Here is a 19498-nt window from a genome sequence, read left to right on the forward strand (position 1 = left end):
ATAAGGTTGTGTGAAGTCACTCATTTGTTAGTATTGCGTTGTAGTAGTAATTCTTCTAATGAACTACCATCTAAAAGATAGATCTGCTCTGTTTGCTCTCGATACGCGAGAGATGGAAGAAGAAGAAGAAGAAGAAGAAGAAGAAGAAGAAGAAGAAGAAGAAGAAGCGGTGAGCGTGGTTGGTTTTATTGGGAAAAGGCGAGACTACCGGCGAGAATTCCCGAGATTTCAGAGAAATAAAAAATAAATAACCAAACTCGGACGAATAGGCAGCTGTTTTTTTTTCTTTGTTTTGTTTTTTTGTTTGTTTTTTATTTTTGTTTTTGTTTTTGTTTTTTGTTCAAAGCAGTAAAACAGTAACAAGAGAAAAAAAAAGTAAGTATCTAAAGAAAGTTCCGGGGTGTGAGACTGAAGGAGCCAGCAGTTTTCAAGGTGCCACAAGTGTGGAGGTCCCAATCACTTTTCCAGAGACTGCCAGCCAAGCAGGTAGGGTTCTTCCGAAGATAGACTATTATAACTGGTGCTCCTCGTCATAAAGGTAAGTTTCGATGTGCTAGATCGAATAGCCTTGGTGGATTCTGGCTGCTCATCATCGTTGTTAGTGGGTCGTTATGTCAACCCAAAGAATACTGCAATTGTGACGGCAGAACAGATATGTCTTTGCAGTATAAGATTAACATTAGCCAACAGGAATCTCCTGAAGACTGACTTACTGGTGGTAAAAATCATTGGGGTTTGACCTCCTTCTGGGGATGGACACCATCAAGAAATTTGGCGACGTGCATATTGATAAGAGAGGCAAGTTACATTTTGTTTGGACGGCTTTTGCTCTGGATGCGATAATTGAGCTGGAGTTCGACTAATGCACCAGAACCTGGACCGTGTTGTGGAAGTGATCCGGTGATCAGCCGCCACAAAAATTATGCAATAGAGTATAAAAGTATAACATTCCTGCAAAAGCCTGCGCAAACTATGATACTGAGCTACAAGCTTGAATTAATAATGGGTGGTGTGTCCCGTATCCAGAGAAGGAATTGGGGCCCCCAAAGATCCCGATCCCACTAATGGGAGTCATTCAGCAGAACCAACAAAAAGTGAGGCCGATGCTCGACTATCGGGAATTAAATGAACATGTGAACCCATTTACGGTCCTCGTAGACATATGCACCGAAAATTTGAGTGAATGGCGGCGGCGGAATCAATTGTATCGGTGTTGGACTTTCGCATACCTTCAAGTAAGCATACAAAAATCACTGTGACCCTACCAAAGTGTAATAATCAAGGAACAGATGTATTGCCTGACTTGCATGGGGTTTGGACTCAATGTGGCATCGTCCATCATGCAAACAATTACTGATGCTATCCTGACGAAGGAGAAGGGCACACAGCGGGCAACATCCGCTTATACTGATGATATGTATGTGAACGAGAGTTTTGTGCCTGCAGCACATGTGAAGAAGTATTTCTGCAACGTCGGACTTCTCAGCAAAGAACCAGAAAGATTGCAAGATGGTGCGCGAGTGCTTGGTTTGCAGGTCTGAGGAGAGGATAATTTCGCACATATTTTATTTTACATTGGAGAAGAGGGAGCAAAATCCCAGACATACCTCATGTCGACATGTGACATGTCGACATGTGGAAAGTTGGCAAGAATTCCCGAGACTTCAGAGAAGTAAAAGAGATAAAAGACCAAGCTCAGACAAATGGACAACTGTTCTTTTGCTCAAGGCAGAAAAACGGTGAAAGAAGAAAAAAGAAACTATCTAAAAAAAGTTCCGGGTGTGAGGCTGAAGGGCCCAGCAGTTTTCACACGTCCATGTCCACTTTGACTTGACCTATTAGTACCTGTAAAGGTCACGTGTTAGGGTTAAATATAATATCTTCTTCGTATGGCATGAAAAGACAACCTGTGGTATAGACATGGATTTACATGAATAAATACTGAAAGAAAACTCCATATATACATCTTTGAATAGAATTAGTTTACCGAAGTGAATGGATCCGGTATTTAATAAGTTTTTTACAAGAGAATCACCTTTATGTACAGAATAATCATGTTGACACCGGTTCTCGTTAGATTATCAAAGCTAAGCAACGTTGAGCCTGGTCAGTACCAGATGGGTGGCTAAATTGGGATTTCTAGACGCTGTATATAGGAGGACGTCGACATCTTCCAGTAAGAGTTGCAAAAGTCTAACGTCGTCATCTCCCCTAACGGGGATACACATGCGACTAGGGAGCGCTTGTAAATTTCATACTCACATGGAACTTCCTCCTTTGGGGGAAGCCGGTTAAACTCGCATAGAGTTAGTGCTGTTTCCATTTTTTCCAAGGGAGTCACCGCTTACCAAGGCCAGAAGACAGCTCCAGAATAATGGTTAATGATTATCAAAGGGTCGGTGCGGCAACACCATAATGATGAGTAGTGATGGGGACTGGATAGTATTTGATTATTATAGAAGACAGCTCAGCAAAAACTTGTATACATTAGCCCGATCCAAAAGGGTTGATATGCCGCAAAGAAAAAAATAACAGAGTAAGTTATTATTCAGTATGTGACCGTCTGTACGCCTTCTTTAGCTTTTAGCTTAACAAAGAATGCTATTTTCTCAACCTCGAGTAAGAAGTGATTTTAACTCTATTCAACACGTAACTTGCCTGGGCGCGTTGAAAGTTAAATATGTGGAGCAGAAGGAGACTTTCGGAACTGGTTTTAAATGAACGAAATCGATAAGAAGATCTACTTAAGCTGAAGTGTTATAGTGAAGACCTAATCATTACGCTCGTATTGAAAAGGGGAAAGTCCAGTTGACAGGGGAAGAGCGAAGATAGTGTGGAAAGTTGAGAACATGCCTTATTGTACAAGATCGTTGAGAAAATAATAGCAAGACGATGTGCAAGTTGATTGAGTAGACGCAACTGACACAGGTCACGGCACTTGAATAGATGACAAAGTGGAACGTCCAGTCAGAATGCTCAAGTGAATACGATAGACAGTCGACGTCACGTTCAGCCAATTTTCGAGAACGTATCAAGGATAGAAGAGTAGGGGTGTCGTGAATCGTTAGACATCATGTTCCAATTCATCTAGTGTTTACTTTTTAAGAAAAAAAGGCTGCAGTTTTTGTCTATACTGACTGACAGGTTATAATAATATTTTTAAATGACATTTCTTTATATATAGCTTCATTAACAATGTCCTATATTTTATATACTTCATCAAATAACAATAGAGGGGCAACACCGATTTTTCGGCACCTGATGTACTGTTCCTTTTTTAACCTGGAGAAAACAACGAGAGCGAACTAAGTAATCATATTGCCGCCAAACTATGTTATCGGGCATCAAACAGATGTCTGTGTGTGCCGCACCAGAAATAGTTTCTTTACACTGCACCTGCCGGTGGTAGTCTACAATAGTTTGCATCTGTATAAACCATAAAAGAAATAATGTTTGTTTACAACTAGCATAATTTATTAAATATTCACTGTTATATTGATTGTATAATCGATAAACATTATTTAATAACGGTGTGGAGAACTACAACAATAACCACCAACGATTGGCGTGTGCCTTCTGTAAAAAAAAAATGTGTTGGCATTCGAACTCGAAACCCGTCCGTCACGAGAAATAAGAAGATAAATGTAAATTTAGACGCTATCATGATTCGAGGCGGCAGTATAAAAAGATGTCTGGTTGCTTTCGCTGCTGCTGCTGCTGCTGCTGCTGCTGCTGTTGCTGCTGCTGCTGCTGTTCAACATTTAACAACAGATTATCCCGAAATTTCTGTCAGTCAGTAAAGAGACAGAAAGAGAATTACGACAGCGGCGGCGACGATGAAGGAAAAAGAATAGGACGCGGATTGTTAAGAAGATTTCTGAATTCGATCCTTTTTTTCTTTTTTCACTATTTTGAGAACAAGAAAACGTTACGTCGAGCACGAACACGACTTGTACGTCGGACGAATTTACGTGATTAAAATAGGGATTAATTCCCGGAGACAAACTACCGACAACTGTCGATATTTCCTACCGACGAGTGTGGGGGGGGGAAGAAAAGACGTTTAACTTGCAACGAAAAATCACCTCGTTGCTTACAAGCAAACGTATTCTTGTAAATGTAACGTGCTGTTAACAGTTGTCGTACCGGCCTGATAGATCTCTAACAACGATAAGAACAAAAAAACTACAACAACTACAAGCCTACAAAGGTGACTGTTTTTATAGTCTCAATCTCTCGTTCAGCGAGACTGAAACGAGACTGGAATGCCCATTTAAGCCACAAGGAATAGACATCCTATTTTCTTCATTAACAAACACCAGGCCGGCCCGTCCACAGGCATGAGTGTCTTTCCCTTCCCACCGAGCCACCCTCGGTAAGTCAATCAATTTAATTATCACACATTCCCCACAAAAAAAATAAAAAATAATAAAAAAAAAAATCTTGATTAAGGGAATAAAATTTCATTTAGACTCCTGATAAACTGGGTCTACCAGGTATAACTCCTTGAGGGTCACAAGTTGAACAGAACCATTGTTCATCTTCTGGTAGTGCTTCAGTTAGACCCACACAGCTGAAGTGGAACCAGTCATTACATCTGTCGCAGGCTATCATAGGTCTGCTATCCTCAGGTCTGTTACAGGTAGGACAGATCCAAATTGTAGTACTCTCTCTCCGTTGTGGGTCCTGACTCATATCCTGTGAATTCGGAGGTTCCATGCTTATAGGATCGGCTTCTCCAGGCTGTGGAGAGAATTCCAGCGGAAAGAGATGTTTAATAGAATATATGTCTATAACTCCATTACCTTTCCTCACTTTCATCATACGCACCAAATTGTCACTTCCTTGGATTAACTGCAGAACTTCACCTAGAGACCAGAAAGGTCTCGTCTTCAGAGGGCTTTTTATGAGCACTATGTCCCCTGGTTTTACTTTATCTTCAAAAGAACAATCAGCTAGGATCAGAGCCCTTTCTCTGAGACTCAACAAATAGTCCTCATTCCAAACCTTCCTAAATTTAGTTAGGCTTTCTTCCCGGGAACGCAGGGTTTGAATCAATTCACTTCGACTTAGAGGGTCCATTGTTTCCAGGTCCTGGTTTTCAACCCTCATCATTATTCCCTGACCAATATTTGCATTCATGAGAGAGTTAGGGGTTAAGATATTTAGCTCAGAGTCCTCAGAGCTCCTATATGTCAGGGGGCGGCTATTTACTGCCCTTTGCACGTCAGACAAAACTGTAAGTAGGCCAAAATAGTCTATTTTACCTCTTCCTATTGTTTTATATAGGCAGGATTTTATGGTCTTGATAGACCTTTCCCAACTACCACCATACCAAGGTGAAAACAGTGGAATCGTACAATGCTTCAAGTCATAAGAACTGAATCTTTCTTTGAATTCGTCCGCTAGCATTCCCCGGTTAATTATTCTGGCAGCAGCATTGAATGTGCGAGCGTTATCCGAATAAAGGTGCGTGGGTATTCCATTCGCGTTCGTGAACCTAATGAATGCTTGAATAAATGATTTTACAGTCATATCCGGAACCAGTTCCAAATGCACAGCCCTAATACTCATACATGTAAAAAGAAGAATGTACATTTTGTAATCTCTTTCTTGTCCTTTAACATAGATATGACTGGTAAAATCCACACCAGTATGTAAATAAGGCCTGACAAAATTCACTCGAGGGGCTGGTAAGTTGGTCGAATTTGGTACTGAGAAGGAAACGGCATTATATTTTTTACACTTCATACAAGTACCAACCACATTTTTAATAGCCTGTCTAGCTTGTGGTATCCAATAACCGCCTAACCTTATTTCATTCAGAGTAGTGGCTAAGCCTAAGTGTTGGCTTCTCTGGTGGTATTCTTGAATGATCAATTTTGTCAGGTAATGTTCTTTTCCTAATAAAATAGGATTCTGTATTTCATATGGGTGATATTCAGAGTTTCCTATTCTTCCTTTTGATCTTATGATGCCTTTGGGGTCTAGAAAGAGATTCAAGTTTTTGACCAGTTTCGGCATGCTCTTTCCTCCAGGGTCTAGCAGGAAGTCTAACTCTCTTGAAAGGGATTGTTTTTGCATAGTCTTGATCAGGTAGGCTTTTGCCTGTAACTTGGGATCCATCTCCCTCTTTCTTAACCTGTTGATGAATTTAAATACCAGTGAAGTCACACTGATCAACTTACTCAAACTAGAAAATTTTTCCAGTTTGATTTCTGATATAGCCACCTCATTCTCTGCGGCATAATTTACTGGAGCACTAATCCGTTCCATTTGAGCCTTAGAAAGGCAGCCCAATTAACGATGGCACCAGGAGGATTCTTCTTGCTTTATCCATTTAGGTCCCTCATACCAAAGATACAGTTTTTCCTTAAATTTTCTGATGGTCAAACCTCTGGTGATGTAATCCGCTGGGTTTTCAATTGTCGATGCATACTTAAAGTTGACTTTTACGTTGAAATCACATTTGATTTTCTCTGTCATTTGAGCTATGTCCTGTAATCTATGTTGTAAAAACACGTTTTTCGTTTGGACAAAATCGGACAGAATCCAGGACAGAACCACCTGAGCATCCGTGATTACATAGACATCCTTAATAGTAATGTCCTTTAGTGACTCCTTTATAAAAGGGAGGCACTTCACGGCTAAAAATACCGCTAGAAGTTCTAACGTCGGGAGGGATTTTCCCTGCAAAGGAGACATTTTTGCCTTTGCAAAGACCAAGGATGAGTTCCCACCCTGTACAGCGTACACCGCAAACCCATATGCGGCTTTAGATGCGTCGCAAAAGAAAAATAATTTGGTATCCTTTCCTTCATCTAAAGCTCTCCTTGAAAATGATACAGTGTTTAACGCGGACAGATCCTTTGCCAGCGTTCTCCAAACTGAACTCACACTTTGAGGAACCACATCATCCCAATTTAATTTTTGTTTCCATATTTCTCTCATCAAGAGACGACCTCGCACTGTCACAGGTAGATAAAGAGACAAAGGATCAAATACTTTGGAGGTCTCAGACAATATTTTCCTCTTAGTAGACGCCTCCACGTCGCATGATGGTGGGCAAACACTTATTGAATCCTGGACAGGGTCATATTGATATCCCAACACTTTTTCCCAACCAGAGTCGAATCCTGACAATGTTCCATCTGCCTTCATTTTCTTTTGGAGTGTTACATAGTTGGAATTGCAAGATTGCAAATCAAAATTTCCTTTCTGTAAACGTTCTCTCACAGTAGTATACAAGGCAGATAGGTTTTCTGCATTATTTGCAGTTTTCACCAAGTTATCCATATAAAAATTGGATTTCAATGTTTCTGAACAGTCATCCAAAGGGAACTTATCCGCATGAAACTTTAATACATAATTTAAAATAAAGGGACTTGCTTTCATACATAATTTAAAATAAAGGGGCTTGCATTGAAGCCAAATATAATGGTTTTGTACCGGTAGCAATGCAAGTTTTCACCTTTCTTTAGAAAAAAGCAAAATCGATTACGATCCCTTTCAGATGCCAGCCGAATCATCAGAAATGCTTTCCTAATGTCAGCTAGCAATGCGTATCGGTTTGTTCTGAAGCGGATCATCAATTTTATCATGTCTGTCATCAGGTTTACTCCAGGATATGCTGCTTCGTTCAATGATACCGAGTCCTTATTCTTATATGAACAATTAAACACTGGTCTCACTTTGGTAGTAGTCTGGTCAGTTAGCTTTAACACTGGCCTATGAGGTATCCATATATAATCTTTAAATTGTTCAGGTGGCACAATTATCTCTTCGATAATGCCCTCATCTTCTTGTTGTTGAAAAACTTGCAGATATTGATTATACAAGTTTTTCTTCTCCAGATCTTTGGTAACCCTTTCTAGAACTCGAATAGCAGCATTGTGATTCGAAGGTACTGATTTTATTTTATCTTCATACCACTGAAGTCGCACATGATAAAGACCATCTTTAAATGTGATGGAATCTCGGAATTGCTTAACTTTCTCTTCATCCAAGGTGGAGAATTTCTCGTCAGTGGGTAATCCAATGGATTCAAGGTTGAACATGTTCTCCAACCCGCGCTGGACATTACTTTCTTCGAACCAATTTTTTAAAGGGTCTGGGTAGGATTCCTTTGGGTGAACCACATAATTGATTCTGGCAGGTGGAAGTTCAGGAGTTCTAGCCAACACTTCTGCATAATTAAGCTGTGTTCTTTTTTGGTTTATAATCTGGTGTTTATAGAGAAAAGAACACCTGTTTCCAAAGAGGATTAATCCTTTTTGTGTCTCGAATGCCACTCCATACATGCAAGGGATTACCTTTAAAGGTTCCAGGTACTGGATTGCGTCGAGTCCTAGTAACCCATCTATTATAATCAAATCCCTCTTGGCATCAAACTTTGCAGCCAGCCTGCGATTTTTTAAATTCCCAAGAATCTGAGTAAGTCCTTCAAGGCGATAGGATAAGTTCAACTGGGTTGCTAGAATTGGGAGAGTATGAGTTCTCCCAGTAACCAAATTTAATCCCACAGAGATTTCCTTAAAATTTTTAGGACTAGTGCCTAAAAAGGTTTTTACCTCCATTTTTTTATCCTTGACTAAGGAGAGGCAATTCAGCTTTTTTAAAATTAAAGTGTCAAAATAAGTCCGTTGACTGCCAGTGTCCAACAGGCAGTTCACCTTCACCTTTTTTTCGCCTCTTTTCACTATTATGCCAATTATGGGTGACAGGAAAGCATCATTATAGCCCTTTGTATGCAGGCAAGTATCAACCTGCATACCTCTTGTAATGGTTGAGCACATAGCAGTTATGTGTCCCTTCGAGTTGCAATGATGACAACAAATTTTTCTTGATGTTTTTAATGGACACATATTCCCCAAGTGAGACCTCTTTAGGCACCGAAAACAGAGACGCAACTCTCTACACCTTGTTATCCTTGCTTCATGAGTAGAATAGCTGTCACAATCTTCAGACAAATGTTTATTCGTTTTGCAAAATTCACATTTTGCCTCGGATATTAACTTAGTATTAAAGGTTTTGAGAGACGAGGTTTCAATTGTCTGTTCTGGCTTAAACTTAGGTTGGAGTCGAGTTTTGGCCATTAGTATCTTGGTCGGCTTCCTGGCAACCAGCATCCGTTTTACTATACTTAGGGTTTCCTTCAACAGTGTAGACAATGTTGGGTATGAACTCCCGGAAATTCGTAACAGTTCTTCCCTTATTTCAGGAGGGAATTTCGTAAATAACACTTGTGATATTATTATCGCTCCAGCTGACTTATCGTCATATAAGTCACAATTATAAGAGGCCCTTAGTTCCCACATATCTGCCTGGGTCTTGATCATAAAATTTTTTAATCCTTCCAGGTTTTGGGGATTGTCCAACTGAAAATCTAATATTTCCTGAATTATTTCCCCTATTATCTCCTCCTCGTCTAAATACTGGTCCTTCAGTAGCTTCAGAGCCATCAAGTAACTTTCGTCAGAGGGTGAAAGATGATTTATAAGTTGGAGTGCTCTGCCTTCCAAGGAACATCTCAAAAAATAGAGATTTTCAGTGTCAGACGTAATGGATTTGGCACAATTTTCAAATTTTGTCAAAAAGTCCTTGAAGCTCCTCTTGTTGGTCTCAAAGTCCTTCTCATCAAAGCGTGGTCCCTTCAATTTTAATTTGAATGGCTCCACTGCAAATGAAGAATGGGCTTTTGGTTCGAAGGGTGGTAATCTTTCAGTGTTTGGAGTAACCGGGTTCTCCTGACTTGGAGTAGAGTCAATATGTCCTTCCATTAAAGTGGCTGCTGGGTTCTCACTCTGGTCAGCTTTGTGCAGAAAACTTAAACGTTGCCTGGCTTCATATTTGAAGCGGAAGGAAGCTAGACTTAAGCTTGCCAATGCTTCTGCTTCTCCCCTTGCAGCAAAGTGTTCCTCCATGCCAAAGGAGACTCCTTCCAGCTCTTCTAACCAGTCCTCTATTTCACGTTTAAATAGAGAAACCACTTCTTCAGAACTCTTCTCCTCCTTTTCTAACCCTTCCAGGGTAGTCTGTATTTTTCGTTGAAGAAGTTTCTGTTTCAGCTTCAGTTCCTCCATCGAGACTGAATCCTCCATGTTGTTAATTCCGACTTATCTCGAGAATAATTAAATTCTAAAGTTGGTTGAAATTCACAGCCGGACGATTTTTCGTTGCAATGTGTCGATATTTCCTACCGACGAGTGGGGGGGGGAAGAAAAGACGTTTAACTTGCAACGAAAAATTACCTCGTTGCTTACAAGCAAACGTATTCTTGTAAATGTAACGTGCTGTTAACAGTTGTCGTACCGGCCTGATAGATCTCTAACAACGATAAGAACAAAAAAACTACAACTACAAGCCTACAAAGGTGACTGTTTTTATAGTCTCAATCTCTCGTTCAGCGAGACTGAAACGAGACTGGAATGTCCATTTAAGCCACAAGGAATAGACATCCTATTTTCTTCATTAACAAACACCAGGCCGGCCCGTCCACAGCCATGAGTGTCTTTCCCTTCCCACCGAGCCACTCTCAGTAAGTCAATCAATTTGATTATCACACAACCTTTCACATTATTAATAGCATCAAAAACTGATTGGTACATAGTTAATTAAAATTTTCACTTCAAATACATAGTGTGCATAGACTTTCTTTTATTTAGACATAATTAATTTATTACAATTTACAAATTACATAAAATAATCACGCACGTAATAATCTTCTTTCCGTCTATAACGTCCCTCTCGGATATGAGAAATACGCATAAACCAATCTAAAAAAAAATCGATACTGTGTATGGGATTTAAATATAAACACTTATTAATGTAGCAGAATGAGGAACTTGCTCGTGAAATTTTAAACCATTATTTAGTTAGGATAATTATGTAATAATTACTTAAAAGAGTGTCCCACGTAAAATATCTTTGATTATTTACGTCTAAATATAATTTTCACAGCGGTTTTAAGTCATAGTTGCTGTGAGACTACTAGTTGTGATGTGCTTCTCTTTCCATTTAGCTGAAATTTCTTTACTTTCACTTGCTTAATAGCTTAAGCAAGTTATGGATTATAATTCCAAAATGGCAACATTTACATCTCCTTATAGATTTTACTTAACTTTGAACGGGTTCATGATATTGCAAACTGGGAGTTTAAATAAACTCAAGGAAAATAATGCAAAGTAGTCAAAATATACAGTTTTAAAACAAACCTTACTAAACTGTTTCTCTACTGATAAAATAGTTTGTGCCAAAACACCATGCATTTGTGTATAGAAATGTGTATGCAGATTCATTTGTTTTGTGAGTGTAAATAGTTTGTTATTGATGAATTTTATTTTTTTGACAACAGTAATGTGTTCCAAGCTCAAAATAATTTAAAGCAATCAAACATATATCCTGTTAAAATAAGATTTATTTTAATTGGTACGATTGTTGTTGATAGTCATGTTACAGTAATATAAAATTAAAACTAATCTGGTTAAATCCACCTTATAATAGAAACGTAAAATATAAACTGAATATATTCTTAAGAATATCAGATAAGCATTTCCTTAAAGAATTATATTACATAATATTAGTAATAGGAATAGTATTAATCTTCGTTATTTCTGAATGAATACTATGCAATACATAATTAACCCAATAATAAAAGGGTTATCAATAGCAACATAATTTTGATACTAATAGATTTCGTATTAATATGACCAAATGATGCAACTGCAGTATTAATAAACAATTCTCAATCTATATAATTATAAAATTTAAATGACCTTGTAACGGGTGTTGTAACCCGTCATCCCGTTTACGACTTCCGGTTGCGCATGCGTACAAAAACCTGAACCCATAATAGCGTAAAAAAATTAACACAAATCGCTGGACCGGTTTCGTTCGAACAAACGGAAGTCCTTAGAAAAGCGAATATCTTAAATTTATTGTATAAAAAACTTCAAGATATGGGAAGCAAACGCAAAACGTGATTACAAATAATACTTATAATCATTGACCTGTTTCATATATACGATGTATATTATACTAAATAATCAACGCGACAATAAAACGTATTGTTTTACTGTGTACGTTTTCAGCATCTCAATTTTTTTTCGCGTTTAAATTTTCCAACTAAACAATTGTTAATACTTTCTCCATTTTTTTACATTGTTCATTTCCGTATTACGTTTAAGTTATTTTAACGCAATTTTCTTACGAATAAATCTACTTTAACCCGTTGACAACCATAAGAGTATTTTACAACAGTGATTTACCCACCGCCTTCCTGTTTTTTTAATTTATTCTCAATTTTTAATACACCTTTCTTAAAAACATCCATACATTTTCTTCTACACTACCAACATAAATAAATAACTCTGAAAATGTTTTTAATTGCGTTACAAATAAATAATCAACGCAACAATAAAACGTATTGTTTTACTGTGTACGTTTTCAGCGTCCCAATTGTTTTTTTTCGCGTTTAAATTAAAAGATATATCAAAATTTTAATTTAACTTTAAGTATTATGGTATCTGTTCAGTACACATTTATTTTAAGTATGGCAAACCATTTATAATGAAATGGCTGTAAGTTTTCTTTTTATTTCAAAAATAAACAATTATAAACAGAACAGCTCATAGAAATCTATCTATATTCTTTTTACATTTTAATATACCTACTTTCATAGAAATGTTTCTGTTATGTCACAAACACTATTTTCTGTACGTCACAAGTGTAACGCTCATACATTAATTCCATAGCTAATATAATATACTGACCCAACGGGTCACGGCTAGTCTAGTAATTAATAAATGTATAACAAAAATATCAGATACAAATCAACAGTAAATAATGCTAATAGTGACACCATGTATAAATTCATATACAAAACATGTAAAATAGTACGTAGATAAATTTAATCTCTGATCTGTTCTTGTTTGCTGACACAACAATACATAATACTGATGATTAATGAAACTGGAATAAAGAAGTAAACGATGTGTAGTTTATTATATATGTGTATATATATGTATGTATATATACATGTCTGTATGTACATGCATGTGTGTGATTGTGTGTGCGTGTGTGTGTATATCATCTGTTATCTATTTTTCATTTTGTTTGTGTGTGTGCGTGTACTTATGCTTGGGTGACTGAGTACATGTATGTATGCGTTTGGATTGGGAAGGACAAAGAAAACTTTAACCAATATATGTGTGGTGTGTGAGTGGGTGGGTGGGTGTGGGTGTGCGTGTGTGTGTATGTGTGTATATGTAGATGGGTGTATGTATCTGTTCTCCTGCATGTGTTTCTGTATATATGCGTATGTGTGTATGTGTGTATGTGCCTACATGCTTATGCGTGTGTATGTATATATATATATATATATATATATGTGTGTGTGTATATATGTGTGTATGTGTAGGTATATATATATATATATATATATATATGTGTGTGTGTGTGTGTGCGTGTGTATATATATATATATATCATATGTTAACTATTTTCCATTTTGTTTGTGTGTGTGCGTGTACTTATGTTTTGGTGACTGAGTATATGTATGTGTGCTTGGATTGGGAATCGAGAAAAAAAATCGCAGATCTTGACCCACACACATTCACGCACACGCGCGCACAACAGACAACTCTCGCCTTAACACACAGGCACACACTGACACACACATACACACACATCAGAAAATAAAGAAAATCATAAAAAAAACATAAAAGGATTCACCAAATAGACCAAAAGCCTCCTCGCCTACTAAATGGACTTAACTTTGATTGAACTCTAGAGCAACACACCGACTATTGGTGACAAAAAGTTTGAGATTGGCATTTCTCTGAAAAACACAATCAGTGTTGTCAGAGTTAAATTTTTTTCCAAAATGACATTTCAAACTTTCACTTAAAAAACCCTTATATAAAAATATCTGAAGAGAGCTGAACAAGGCTTGAAACGCGTTATAAAAATATTTTAAAATAAAAAATGATAAAAGTCTGAAAACCCCACAATCGTTGATGGCTACACTCTTTTAAATATACATTTTTTTCTCTCGTTGGAACTACACAACAATCACTTTAAATATATATATATATATATATATATATATATATATATATATATATATATATATATATATGCTCAATAGATATTTATCCTTATAAACAATTTAAAATTAACTAATAAAAAAATCGATTCTAACAACGGCATCCTTATTTTCAAATAAGTAGATTCATTTTGAACGGCAGTTTCCCCATTAGTCCAGAACATCAAGGTTTTCAATCGTATCTTAAATCTCCCAGGACAATGATTCAGCAGAAAATTTATAACTAGAAAAGCATCAAAAACAATCGAAAACATTACATTTAGATCGCGTTTTGCTAAATCTCTCGTGTATTTATTCCAAAACTAACGCTATATTTGATTTTACACACACGCACACTATATATATATATATATATATATATATATATATATATATATATATATATATATATATATATATTGTGTTATTTTCAATATCTTTCGGTTGATATAATCTTTTTGGGGTGTATCTCTTTGAACTCGGGAATCTTAGCACTTCTACAAGGTCACGGCTGACAGAACGAGAAAATGCTATGCCCGTGGATTAATTTAAAGGGGTTCGTTCAGAATTCCGTGCAAATTTCTGAGTCCGCCATTAAGATTCCTGAGTTTGACATTAAGATTCCTGAATTCGACAGAAAGATTCCCGAGTTCGACAAGTAGTTCTAATAAAGATAAGAAGTTGCATAGATCTAAACCTTGTGAAAATAAGACTCAAGATGAATATGATAGTTTTAATAATTCAAATACGAATTATCAATCCTTAGCTTTAAAAAATCCTCATAAATACACCCACTTTACGTCCATCCTGTTTCATTTCTACTTCGGTCCGCCATCTTTTATTTTTATTTTCACCAGTTGTAAATTTAACGACGTGTTCTAATTTTTTCAGCTCTGTATTATCACCACTTGGGAGATCGTGTCTTCCTTGTAATTTGTTCACGACATGATTAGATTCCCCTGCTCTATATTTATTTAATTCTATTTTGTTTCTCTTTGTTAGTTTCATTTTGTCTGTAGATTTTTGTTTTCTTTTTTCGTGTATGTGTTTCTTTTTAAAAACGAACTGTAACGAATCGCTATGTCCTTAAAGTACACTCCCAGTGTTGCCCCTTTCCTTCCTCTTTATTTATATCCATTAGTGTTCGCAAAAACAACGTCGTTTCAAGATTTGTTTTATGTAGCACGTCTCTTGGGGCATTTTGTGGTTGTTTTCTTAAATAGAAATGGTACAGAAAAAGCCGGTTTACGTCTTTTTTTCCAATTTTCTTTGTTTAGCCAACAATCAAAATAAAACATGCTCCAATTTCTCCATTGGTCATTAATGAAAACTGAACCAGAAAAGAATTTTTTTCCAATCATATATCCCTTGCAACAAAGATAACGCAGTTAACTCTAGAAACCAGATTTATTTTGTTACGGAAGGATATAATAATCTATAATACGTTTCCTCAACGTTGCTAAACACTGACACAGTTTTCAATCAGAACATACGACGGCATATACTTATATTCTCAACGTCATTTCGCACATATTTTACTTATATGGAGCATGGGTGTATTATAAATGTACTGTAATATCAAAATAAGTCAGAAAAAGGAAGTGTCCATTAAAAGCAGATAAAAAGTTACGCTAAAGTTTTATCATGAGAGGAAGTATGTGTCAGAGAAGCGCGATTGATTCTGCGTTTTGGTTTGTATTATTTTGCTTACTCGGACTACTATTCTCATCTTGAGTGTTATTATCACAAATTTTCGACCGATGTCACCTTCGAACTTCTTCACGTGTCTCTTGTCGAATTCTGAAATGTACACAAATGAAACCCTTTATTTTATCCACGGGGTTAGCATCCTCTCATTCCGTCGACCATGACCAGGAAAAGGTCTTTAGCAATTTACAATTGTATTCTGAAGATTAAACCTTACACATTCAGAAGAATGTCCTTACACATGAGCGTCACCTATTACTTTACTCGATACGCTATGGGTTCTTGTGGAGAATTCTAGTATGAATTTTGGTGTTCGGCCTCAAAGCAAACAAGATTGGTTTCCAGGTATCAACAACTCCTACGGGCATTAGCCAGAAAGATACAGTTCATGTAGACGTACATATTGCCAATAGCTGTAAAAAGTGAACTAAATCTCAGAAAAAATAATTTAATTGTTTCTATTATTCAGTCACAAAAGAAAAAAAGAAGAGAGAAAAGTCAACCAACTTCTACCAATATTACTGCCACCAATGCTAAAAAACGTCACTGCACTATAATTCAACTACTTACGACGTGTTAACGAGGGAACCACCTGTCTTCTTCCAATATTATGAGTATGGTCTCTCTGGTAAGAATGTAGGAACTCGGCTCGCAATATTACGTCTTGGCTTCTTTAGTTTTCTATTTAACGAATATGCGGACGTTTTTGTTTAAGACATATTTTGTATCCATATTTTATATTCTACGCACATTTTGTTTCATTATATTAGATAGGGGCGCAGTATGAGAGATGCCAGAGACCATGATTCGAGGAACAAGACTATATGCAAAATAAGTTAGTACTTAAGGTTGTCTGTGTATCACATCTCAGTAAAGACAGGGTGTCTCAAAAAATGTACTCACACTTTAACCGTTGCTAACATGCTGTCTTTTTTGTGTTGCAGGTGTGAGGTGTGAATCACAGCATGGCAGGAAATCAACTTAGCTTGGAAGAGAGGAAGTTTGTCCTGAAATGTTATTGGGAGACAGAAAACGCCTTGATGCAGCTTTTCCAGACACATGAATTGGACGAAGGAGTGCCATTGAATACCCTGCACGTTCCCCGGACCTCACGCCCATGGACTTCTTTTTGTGGGGATATCTCAAAGACAAAGTTTATCGCACTAAACCAAGAACAATTGATGCATTGAAAATGGAAATTGAAAGACAATGTCGCAATATTCCTAATGACCTGTTTCGTGACGTTTACGAATCCCTTGGTGCGCGTTATCAGTATTGTCTGGACAATAATGGTCATAAATTCGAACATTTGCGAACATGATTCTTTAATCACATTTATCTTCTGTATTTGAAGCTATTCCATTTCACTGTATGTTCATAAATAAAGTATTTCTCGTCATTGAAAGTGTGAGTACATTTTTGAGACACCCTGGATATTCATAGACATTTATGACACAACTAACCGACCAAGTAACAGATGATAAGCTTGCAAAATTCAATTAAACACAGATGCATCAATTAACTTACTCGTCACTTTCTTTAAAAACAAAACTCCACCCAAGTGTTGATTGTTTTGTAGTGTCGTGTACTTTTGCAGATTATATTATTTATCATAGGCATATAAAGGATCGAATAAATATATGAACCTGTACACTTGTATGGTCCTCTGTTCACAAGAGCACTGCGTTTTGTGTTATCAAGAATCTTTTTATGTGAGGTCGCCATGGTTTCTTTGCCTAAGCAACCGTGTTCGATGGTCGTCACAGAAAATACAATTATTCGTAAAGAGTAGTCGTGTCCTTTCAGTGTTCATGCACATTAACAGCTAACCTCGCGAAAGACGTTTCATCACTAAATGCGGACGATCATTCATTAATCAGAGGTTGTATTTTTGTGCGTGACATAGTGTTGAAAAGAAGAGAAATTAATCGAGAATATCTTAGTATTGTACTCTATAAACTCTTTAGCCATTTATAATTTAATAAAACATTCTCAACTCCGTAATAAAGCCCAACGTTTATTTTTTTGTATATTAATAAATATACTTCAATCCCATTACATAAAAATTAGCAAGCAAAAAACGTGTCTTTTTCCTAGCGTTCGGACAAAACATTTTCAAATAGTGAAAGAAAGCGAGAAAGCAAATAGGAAGTCAGACAACTGCTTACTCCTGAAACGAAATCAGGAAGAAATCCTCCACTCTAAAGAAAGGTTAACGGGATGTGTTTTTTTTATTCATGAAGCCATTAAAGTGGTAATAATAAATTATATATGAAAAATTAAATCACTCAAAATTCTTTGATTTTATACAAATATTATTTCGATTACGGAAGAAGCATAATATTATCCTCATAATTGACAAAAAGTGTACACTAGTATAACGTATATTCAACGTTGTCAGTATTCATCTATGCGTTTCAAGCCAACTTAAAACTTAAAACCACGAGAAATAAAATGCAAGATGTTAACGTAACAGTCTACACGTAGAAGGTGCATATAGCAGTTAAAAACATTACAATATTGTAATATGTTGTTTAAATCAATAAAAACTACTATAACATGTTTGTATTTTATTTTATTTGAATAATGCTCAGCATAGGGAAATAAAAGTAAGGACCGGGGAAAATTTAATTTGTATAAATAATTAATTGTAGGGATTATTGTTAGACTGAGTAAGCTTTCAGAGTAGACGGAGAAATGTGTTTAGTTTTTTTCAGTCATGCATTAATGTAAGCATAAATGAATGTTTCTACGTATTATACTTATTAGAAAATTATAAATTACTAGCTTACCCTATTCGGCGTTGCCCAATATTATTTTTACTTTTATTTATATATTTCATGATTAAAATGTAAACAAAATTTTGCATCCTTTTAAAAAAAAAAGTAAAAAATAAATCAAATAAAGGTAGATAATTTTGTGTGACTAATACAGAGTTACTTCCGTGTCAATACTAAAAAGTCGAAGTAAGTGTCTCTGCATTGACGAATACAGAGTTATATCCCGTGTTTCTGAAAATCATTACCATAAAATAATTTTGAAAACGAATTGAATCGAATTACATTTTTCTTATTAACAACATGCACCAACGTTGCACCAAAAAGTACTGACAAACCAGAAACAAGCATTATTTTTGTAGGATGAAAACTATCGGTGATCAAAGTCGACAAAAGCTTTATTAAAGATTAGGGTCGTCTGTAATTATGGAAGTGTGATTTTCAAAAACGATTGCGTGTCGGGTATAATACTCAAACTTGTATTTTCTCGTTCACGCACACACGCAATCTAAATTGAAAAGGCCTCAAATCTAGGCCATTATTCATCCATGACAGTGACAGAGTGGTTGAAATGGAATACTTTATTTGAAAAGTCATAACTTTTTCTTTTAATTTCAATAAATTTACATATTTTAAACAGTTTAAATACGACAAACACATTCATCATTGAAATGACAAAATCTAATTATTACTCGAAAATGTTTATATTTGTAGACTGATTTTGTTTCGCGTTTAGCCATAACATTATTCATCAATTAAACCGCGAAAGACAACACCAAAGAATGAAACGTTTTGATCAAAGCCATTTCTTCACTTTGCAGTTCATTTACTTAATCCCTTGTCTTCTACCTATTCTTTCATCGAATCACGTACTCTCACACGTTAATATGGTAATGTAATCTAGAATAAAACGTAGTTTACTTTTATCAGA

The 19498-nt window shown here is 36.3% G+C and overlaps 3 protein-coding genes across 3 annotated transcripts; all 3 read right to left on the reverse strand.

The window, feature by feature from the left end:
* Nucleotides 1-4467: 4467 nt before the first annotated feature.
* LOC145283910 (uncharacterized) lies at nucleotides 4468-6276 on the reverse strand. Its single transcript, XM_080133010.1, has one exon. The coding sequence runs from the start codon at nucleotides 6274-6276 to the stop codon at nucleotides 4468-4470; it is 1809 nt and encodes a 602-aa protein (XP_079989136.1).
* A 24-nt stretch (nucleotides 6277-6300) lies between these two features.
* LOC145283911 (uncharacterized) lies at nucleotides 6301-7296 on the reverse strand. Its single transcript, XM_080133011.1, has one exon. The coding sequence runs from the start codon at nucleotides 7294-7296 to the stop codon at nucleotides 6301-6303; it is 996 nt and encodes a 331-aa protein (XP_079989137.1).
* Nucleotides 7297-7391: 95 nt separating this feature from the next.
* Nucleotides 7392-10100, reverse strand: LOC145283912 (uncharacterized). The gene has a single exon (XM_080133012.1). The coding sequence runs from the start codon at nucleotides 10098-10100 to the stop codon at nucleotides 7392-7394; it is 2709 nt and encodes a 902-aa protein (XP_079989138.1).
* Nucleotides 10101-19498: the final 9398 nt, after the last annotated feature.

The sequence above is a fragment of the Euprymna scolopes genome, chromosome 8 (assembly GCF_053919585.1).
Source record: "Euprymna scolopes isolate OS-2025 chromosome 8, ASM5391958v1, whole genome shotgun sequence".
NCBI classification, from domain to species: domain Eukaryota; kingdom Metazoa; phylum Mollusca; class Cephalopoda; order Sepiida; family Sepiolidae; genus Euprymna; species Euprymna scolopes.